At 37.5% G+C, this 8,844-nt stretch overlaps 1 protein-coding gene across 1 annotated transcript in view; it reads left to right on the plus strand.

The window, feature by feature from the left end:
- Window positions 1-8,004, plus strand: part of SLC39A12 (solute carrier family 39 member 12) — a 32,820-nt gene extending 24,816 nt beyond the window's left edge. The window contains exons 10-12 of the mRNA XM_072851515.1: window positions 912-1,070; window positions 2,490-2,677; window positions 7,876-8,004. Coding sequence (XP_072707616.1) covers window positions 912-1,070; window positions 2,490-2,677; window positions 7,876-8,004 — 476 coding nt within the window. The remainder of the gene's footprint in view (window positions 1-911; window positions 1,071-2,489; window positions 2,678-7,875) is intronic.
- The last annotated feature ends 840 nt before the right edge of the window (window positions 8,005-8,844 follow it).

Here is an 8,844-nt window from a genome sequence, read left to right on the forward strand (position 1 = left end):
CCTCCCCATGAATCCATTCAGCATGCTACAGGGCTGTCTGGGTTACAGGCTGGACGGAGAGACTGTCCCTAATTCCCTAGCTTGATTTCAATGCTTTTATCACTAGTAGCACCTTTCCTCTCATGTCAGGTATCTGATCATGAACATCCAATGTACTGTTCCACACTAAAGCAAGGTCACAAAACAACATGGGAAAGAAAAACAGCCAACTGCATCCATGAGTGATGCTGCAGACAGGAGTACTATAAGCATAATGGCCATTAATTGATTGGAACAAAAGTTGGAAATGAGCATGCTGTAACGCTGTCCTGATAGTGATGCTCTGAGGCTTGTTGCCTTTCATCGCTATCTTTTGCTGTAATACAATCTCCTAAAAAACAGACCCTGAAAATATTACTCAGCAGTAACATGCTTTACAGTATTAAAATGATCAGCTGCATGAGACTAAATATTCATCTTCATTATAGCTGTGCAATTCCATGAGTGATGGTGGAAAAACTCGCACCTTGTAAGGAAAAAAAGCCATCTAGAATGCAAGAAAACTTGTGTGAATTTCAGCAACCAAGGAAATATTGATGAAAACCTTTAGGACATATATCATGAGACTGGAGTCAAACTGAACTCTAAGTTTTTGTCTAATAGTTGACCCAGTAAAAACAAAGAGGCTACTTCCTGGTATTTGCATCTCTGAATTATTCTACAACCTATTTTTTGTTTCACGTGTATTGAAAGAAGTATAATAACAAGGACAAAACAGAGAAACACTGTTGTCCTCTGATTATTATGACTTTTCATAATGTTGTATGTGAAAAACCCCAAATAATTTGTAACATAGCAAAAATTACAGTATCTGTTTGTGTTCAAACTTCTGGGCTTTTTTGTTGTTTGTTTGTTTGGTTTTTTTTTCCCAGGTAAGAAAATTAGCTTGTTAGCAATAATGGTTCTGGTGGGTGACAGTCTTCACAATTTTGCTGATGGCTTGGTAATAGGAGCAGCATTCTCGTCCTCAACAGAAACAGGTGTGACAACGACTATTGCTATTTTATGCCATGAAATTCCTCATGAAATGGGTAAGAAATATATATGTGTATTTTTCCTGATTGGCTTTGTAGTTCCAAGTTTCCCAAATAATTCTTTCCTGTATGACATTAGTGGGAATTCTTCTTGCTTATAGCATCATGAACTATAACATTAATGTGTGAGATGGATATAAAAGAGGCTGTTTTCTTGTCTTTCCCCTTCACAAAAAGGAGGGGAGGCTTCTGTCCTCTTTATTGGATGCAATCCCATCTCACCTTCTCCAAATGTAAATGCCATCAGGTCAAGAGTGACCTGTTATTCTCATGTGTACAGACACAAAAAATAGTAAGCTGTGAGCAAGAGCCATGTGTGCATAATGGGCATGCCTGACACAACGGGCTATCCAAGAGTTTTAATATGCAGCAGAGACATTTAACAATGTAATCCTTATGCTACCCTCATTCCTGCTGCTAATCAAGAATAACAAGATAATAAAAGAAGATATACGGCCCATTTTACTAGCGAACAGGACAGAAAGATCATTCTATTGAATGTTGCCCTCAGTTATCTCCTTGTGGTAAACCTTTCAGTATGGCTGAAGTTGTTCCTGATGTTGTGTTGATGATCATACATAAGTTGGAAAGTTTGAGATGAGAACTGCAGATTCTCATTTGTATTCTTAAATGACTGAAGATTTCTTGTGCTGTCTATGTAGAAAACTTACCCAAACAAAAGGGTAGGATGGCGAATTGCTGTAAAACTGGTAACTCTTGTTTGCATAGCAAAGAAATTACCAAAATACTGAACAGTTAACTCCAAAGACAGACCTTCTTAATTCTGGGGCAGTAGTACCCCAGTGTCGAAGTGTCATTTCTACACCCACAGAGGAGAATTTTTGAAATCTTTTACCGTGGACCTGTTATGAAATCATTTATTTTAGAAGAAAAATCTGTGATGGGATTCTGGTGTACAACTTACCAAAGTTGATTAGGTCTGAAATCAGTGGAATTAAACTCAAACTGGAATCAGACTGGCATAGGATTTTCTGACTTGCAGCACCTGTAAAACACTCAAAGACCATGCTGCAAATATACTCACATGATTTGAACTGGCAAGTTCCCAGTCGAGAAAGATTTAGAAACTCTGGGAAAGCATGTGACTTCACTTTTTCGTGTATCCAAGTTGGAAATGTCACAGAACATCGAGAACTAACAGAAAGCCACTCCTGTATACTGTATGCTATCTTTAGGAACAGCTAAACAAATACAAGGCAATATGGGTTTTTTGGTTTTGTTTTTTTTTCACACAGGATGATTTTATAACTAATTCTACAGAAATCTAAGGGCAATCTTCCATCATTCGCTATCTTTGTGCATATCTTATTTTTTTTCCTTCAAGTTTTATTACCAAGAGTCTTACAAATATATTATCATCTAAATAATAAATTTTCTGTCTTTCTCTCTGTGCAGGAGATTTTGCTGTGCTGCTAAGTACAGGGGTCCCCACGAAGATTGCAATTTTGATGAATTTTATAAGTGCGCTAACAGCATTCTTAGGACTTTATATTGGCCTTTCTGTATCAACTGACCCATGCATTCAAAACTGGATTTTTACTGTTACAGCTGGAATGTTCTTGTATTTATCTTTAGCAGAAATGGTGAGAACTTCAGTCTATTGTTCTATTTTTCTTTTAACATAGCCACATCACAGATGAGTGTCCAACAAATGCAAGTGGATGAAATTGGAGGGCAAAAGAGTTCATAGGCTTCTTGGGAAGAGCATGTTGTCTGCCCTGTGTGTGTACAGTGCTTAGAACAATAGTCTGGTTTTGTTTTGTGTCACTGCCATGCTAGGTGTAATTAGTAATAAAAAGGTGAAATAAAGGCCATTAAAAGGGTAATATATGAGAAAGGCATAAAGCACTTTTAAAGGGGAAAGGTAAACAATATATTTTTTAGACCTGATAGAGTTGCTTAGTACAACATAGAGAAACATTTGAACCTGCAGGATTTTTTAAAATCTTGAAGAAGTTGGTTACTTTTTTTTACTGCCCTTTTCTTTATATATTTTTCATCCATTGTTTCAACACGAATTTGCTGTTTCTGAACTAAAATGCAAGATGCTTATCCTGTGCTCTTCCTGGCCAGCCTTTCTAGCTCAGAGAGGTTTGGATGAACTCCTAAGCAATTAAAAACCCATCAGATATTACCTCAACTTTTTCATATTCGCCCAACATTTTTCATACTCCCAGTTCAATAGCAATGATCTGACTATAGGAAAATAAAGTGTGAAGATATACAGTAGGAGGAAGGTCTGAGGACTGTGGAAGAATGTGGTGGAATCATAACTCACGCAGATGCCTCAGGCTACATCATTTATTGAAGAGATGGCTAGCTGTTACACTTGTAACAATGCAGAACTTAATTACCTTGCCAGCTTTGTCACATGGCTCTTTAACCAACCTGTGTTAATGTAAAGTTGCTTGCAAGCTTCTGAACAAAGATGGAATATTTTGAGTGACTAGACCAAGAGGGAAAAAAAGAGAGGTCTGCCTCTTCATAAATTATTACTGTGTTTTTCCTGAGCTTGGCTGTCTCTCTGTTGTGTTCACTACCACCCCCCACCTCATGCCTGAGATATCATTTACCAGATTCAAGCATAATACTTTAAACCTGATATGCCATGCCAGTATTATAACCTATTTAAAAATCTACTTGTAATAATTGACTGTAGACATTGGGTGTATTTTAGTCTATTTTTGTTATTGTAACAAAAGTGAAGTGAACATAAAGTGCTCCTAAGAGCTTATGAGGGAACTGCCTAAGGATTGTGGATGTGTCAACAGTCCTGACTGAGGTGCTAAATAACAGAGAAGAACACTGTGTACCAAGCTGCATCTTGTTCTGACACAGAGAAATTTGGAAGTGAGGCTGCCTACCTACTCGATAGGCATGGTTTTACTAATGTGGCTATAAATGATTTAGGCATATTTTTCCTTCAGTGTAGGATCAGCATCCGTCAGGGATCCACAAGGCTCCTAGAACACCACCATGTTTTTCCCTGAGTCTTCAAAGCAGTGTGCCAGCTGTAAATCCCAAGAGATGACACAGTTCCAGGCAGAGACAGGGACGTTTTCCCTTGTTCTCAGCTTGTCACCATAATCTTGTTCTCGATGTGAAGAGGAGAAAGAAGGGAGACAGAGGGGAGGATCTTACTTCTCTCACCTCTCTTTTATTAATAGGTTTCCAATCAGTCTTTCTCTGCATTTTGTCAAAAGAACTGCCATTGGGTTGCTCACCTATGTTTGTCAGAAGTGCAAATGTGAATATCACAGGAATTATTTTATTTTTTAAAAAATTCCTGTAGCACTGCAGGAATCTATAGAGCTGAAAAGTTTCATATGTTTGTATTGTACATCTCAAAAGAAAATCAGCCATGCTTTATGTATTTTTCAACTTTCTGCACAGAAATAACTTCTATTCTCTGCTGCATTCTCATCTACAAACAGCAATCATCAGTGTTCCTGCCAATGGTGTACAAATACTTAATGGTGTACAAAGCTTGACTATAATTTTCAGTATTTGTTTCATGGGCTTTCACATATTCATGTGCTTGTCAGAGCAGCAGTGAAATAAGAGAGCAGCAGTTAAATAAAACTGAACAGCCTCACTGGTTTCTGCATTGAGGAACACTGAGGTATGTGAGGTGGAGGTTCATTGACAGGACAGCACTGTGAGACTGCCGCCGCAGTCAAGGTTGCACAAAATTACTGTGGTTAATTAAAGGTTTTTCATTTCTACAAATGGCATTCTAGCTCCATCAACAAGCAGAGTAGACTAATCATTTTAGAAATCTGAAGAAAAGGACAAAAGATCAAATTATTTATATCCTTCATCATTTTTCACCAAGGAATTCTGCAAAACTTCATCTTCCCAGTAACTGGGGAAGGTGGATGGGAGAAGTATTTTGTCCTGTAAATGTGTATGCACAGGTGTAATATTGCAACATAAATTGTTGCTTCAGAATATGCATGTGAGTAAACGTCTGTAATATAGTGGGTTTAGTTGTTGTTTACCAAATTAAATCCCCTGAAAAACAGCTTTTTATGAGCAGTATAATGAGATTTTTTTGTACTTGATATCTGTTTAGAGGTCATAAGTATACTCATAACTTTGCACTATTTCCACAGATCTTTTAATTAATAACATAGCTTTTCTTTAACATACCTTTAATCTGAATTGCCACTTGAGACACCAATATATGGAATGGAACAGACCAACTCACTCCTAATGAATAGTTTCTTTGACAAAACATGTCCCCTTTTCCTCTTGGGAAACAAACTTGAAAATCCCGTATCAGCCTCTTAAATGAGAATCTATGAAGTAATCATTATGGATAAATATTTATGAAATCACATGCACTGTATTAAACCCCAAGGACTGGGACATCGTTTCTGAGTGATTGTACAGATCATAGTGGTTCCTGACCAGAAAGACTTACTGTCTAATTTGAAAGGAGTGAGATAGATAGAGGCAAGAAAGACGATAAGGATATCAAGAAATAGGAGCTAGCCAATCACTCCCTGAGGGAACTAGCTGACGTTTCCTCTGACTAACCTTAAAAATCTTTCCAATTTTGGAGATAAAGTGACTTATTGGGCTGTTGCAGTGCAGCAGTCATGCCATATACGCCCCAGCTTGGTAGAACTCTTGTTTAGCCAGCACATGGTTGAGAGCCCCTCCTGCCTTCTTTCAGCATGTTGCTCCCTAATTCTTTATATCTTTTGTGTGCTCATGATGAAAACATGAGCTGGAGTTGGAATAGAGTAGTTCCTTGATTAACAGTAACTCTTTGCCTCCAACAGACTTCAAGCATTAGTAAGTGCAATGGCATTCAACAGCTTGGATGTGGTGCTATCTTCCCTTAATTTGTGAAGTGTTTTGCATCTACCAGTTGCATAGGCTTATGCTTCCCAAACACAAGCATTTCCCGGCTGTACCACACACATTTGTGTCTAGGCAAGTTCAGAGAGAGAGTTGGGGAACCACAGCTGATACTGTGTCAGCAATCAACTTATTTGCAAAGAGCTAAGCAGGGATGTCACACTAGGTAAGGCTATAGAAATGGCCTGTGCACTTGATAACGTGCACATAGGCTAGGTGGAGGAGTAGAGATCTGCACTGGGCATAGGAAGGGTACTACCTGCTGAGAACTCCTTTTTAAAAATTTCTTAGGAACCTACTGTGCATATGTGTAACTCATAAATTGGCACTGACAGTGATAAGAGAAAATACTAGCTTTTGCACTGGGAGGGGAAAAAGTTTCCTCTTTAGCGAACTTGTTCACTCATGTGCTGGGGAGGAGGAAATAATAGACTGATTATAAGGATAAATTAGAAACACCAAAGGTCTAGACTGGAACCCTGGATTCAGGCCTAGGTCTTAATTAACAGTTTTTACTTCTATGCAAAACAAAACCCACATGCTCTGAACACTGACAAGCTGTCAGTTCAGATTTTGATTTACATCAGAACTTTGAGGTGTTTACATTGGCTTTAGATTAAATGTTTCTGATGATCTTTAAATACAAATTAAGTATAACTACCTGAGTTTCTAAGACATGAATTTGTACCGTAATTTAAACCACGGCCTAGTTGTTATGAAGATCCAGGACCTTTGCGTTTGCCTGTTATTTTTATGCAAAACTTTAAAGTGGAGGCAGATATTTCCCTATAGTTTTCTTTTGGGCCCATGCCAAGTTCCAGAGAAAGAAGCGTGCAGGAGAAGCAGACCCAGAAACCTGTCTCTGACAGGGGGAAGGACAAGCATAGCAAATAGATGTAAACATACCCTGTTAGCCTCCTTGGTCAGCACCACTCCACTGTCTCCCAGTGGCTGATGCTGTTACAGCTCCTGTGAGGAGGCTCTACAGAGCAGAGGAAATAAGTAGCTTCATTCAAGCACGGGCTGGAAGTGGAGCAGGAAGGCAACGCGATGGGAGAGTGCCAGGACCACTCACTCTTGTTCTCAAGTTCACAACAAATAGACAAAAAAACCCCAACCAAAACCAAAGGTCAGTACCAGGCCATTGCTCTACATTTATTTCCAAAGTTGATGTGAAAGTATCAGCAGTCATTAGTGTCTCCCCTGCTGTCTATAATACGTAAAGTATAAATCCTAAGACAGGTTGAGCCTGAGACATCATTTTCACAGGCTCTGTTGAGACATACATTCTGTTTAAAACTTTGATACAAGAGACCATGTAGGGTGGAAGGTCAATGTAAGTAGCTTTTAATATGATTATAAACAGCTGCTGCTCCCTTACTTGATTTAAAACTCACAGAGAAAAATATTAAATGTAATTTTTTCAAGCATATTTTAAAAATCCTGTTTTCTATTTGTATGTTTACTAAAGCCTGAGTAAATAAGAGTGTTGCCAGTTATTTCAGTAAGAGCAGGATTGACCCTATATATAGTCCTAAAACAAAAAACCTCAAACTAGTTTATTCCCACAAAAGGGAATCGCTAATTTTACTAAATAAGCATTTCCTTATGGGCAGCTGTATAAAATTACTAAAAACTATTGAGAAGTTAACAGATTTTGGAATCTCATTTATAATTCTTGTCGGTACTAGTAAAAGAACCAAAATGGGCAGAATTTGATTAATTTAAATATTTCACTGTCAAGATTGGCGTTGTTACAATGTACAGAACATGCTACAGATTAATAGCTATATTCAGAAACTTAGCATTTTGAAAGTTTTTTTAATGAAGTTTGCCTTGTTTTCCCATAAGACTTTTTTTCCCAGAGATTAATATATCTGGCTCTCATTCTGGTGTCTTATTCTTTTTTTAGCTTCCTGAAATGACTCATATTCAGACACGGCGACCCTGGTTGATGTTTCTCCTACAGAACCTTGGATTACTATTAGGCTGGCTTTGCCTCTTACTTTTGGCTATATATGAACAGAAAATTAAAATATAAGTTTTCTGGTGGAAATCTTGAAGTACCACTTATGACAGTGGATAGCATTATTCACAATTTTGTCATGTCTGCTATAGTGATATATAAATTAAGTTGCTGGGATTTTTATATCTGAACAGTAGATAACTATTTCACTATATTAACTTATTGTTCAGATTTTGTAATATTTTTTTGTAAACATGAATGTTTAGAATTATGTTTTGTTTGTTACTGAGTTTACCAGATCCCATGTTCAAACTCACAGGAGCTTTTGATTAGTGTTTATTGAGACTGTTCTAGTTGAATGCTCTAAGTGATCTCTGCCAGTCTGATCGAAGAAAAGAATAAAACACTTTTATATGCAATAATTAAAGTGGACTAACCATATCTGAATAATTTGAAGCAGAAAAGTTTGTTGCCTCTTAGTACAAAGAATAAATGTATTTCTATAAAACTAGAAAGTATAGCAAAACTAAACTGTTAAATGGCATCATACAACAATCTCAATATCTGCATTATCCAATTTGTCAACATAAAGATCCTCGGTAGTCATATCTTGCTGGTCCACTGTGGCAGGTGAAAAATGACAAGTGTAAATGTTGAAGTTTATGATCTAGCAATCTGAGAATGTCCTTTTATGACTGTAATATAGTTTCTCCTACGTGTGATGGAATCTGTGACAGTCAAGCATTGGACTATAATAGCTGTCAGAGTAACCACCTTCTGCATTATCCCACCTCTGATGGTTGCTCATAGCAAATGCTTATGAATAATTATAAGGAATATGTTTAAATTATTTTTCCTGATATCCCTTCCAGGCTCCTCAAATCAAGGGATTCCTTGAGCCAGATGTTGCTTCTG

Source organism: Ciconia boyciana, chromosome 2 (genome assembly GCF_034638445.1).
Source record: "Ciconia boyciana chromosome 2, ASM3463844v1, whole genome shotgun sequence".
NCBI classification, from domain to species: domain Eukaryota; kingdom Metazoa; phylum Chordata; class Aves; order Ciconiiformes; family Ciconiidae; genus Ciconia; species Ciconia boyciana.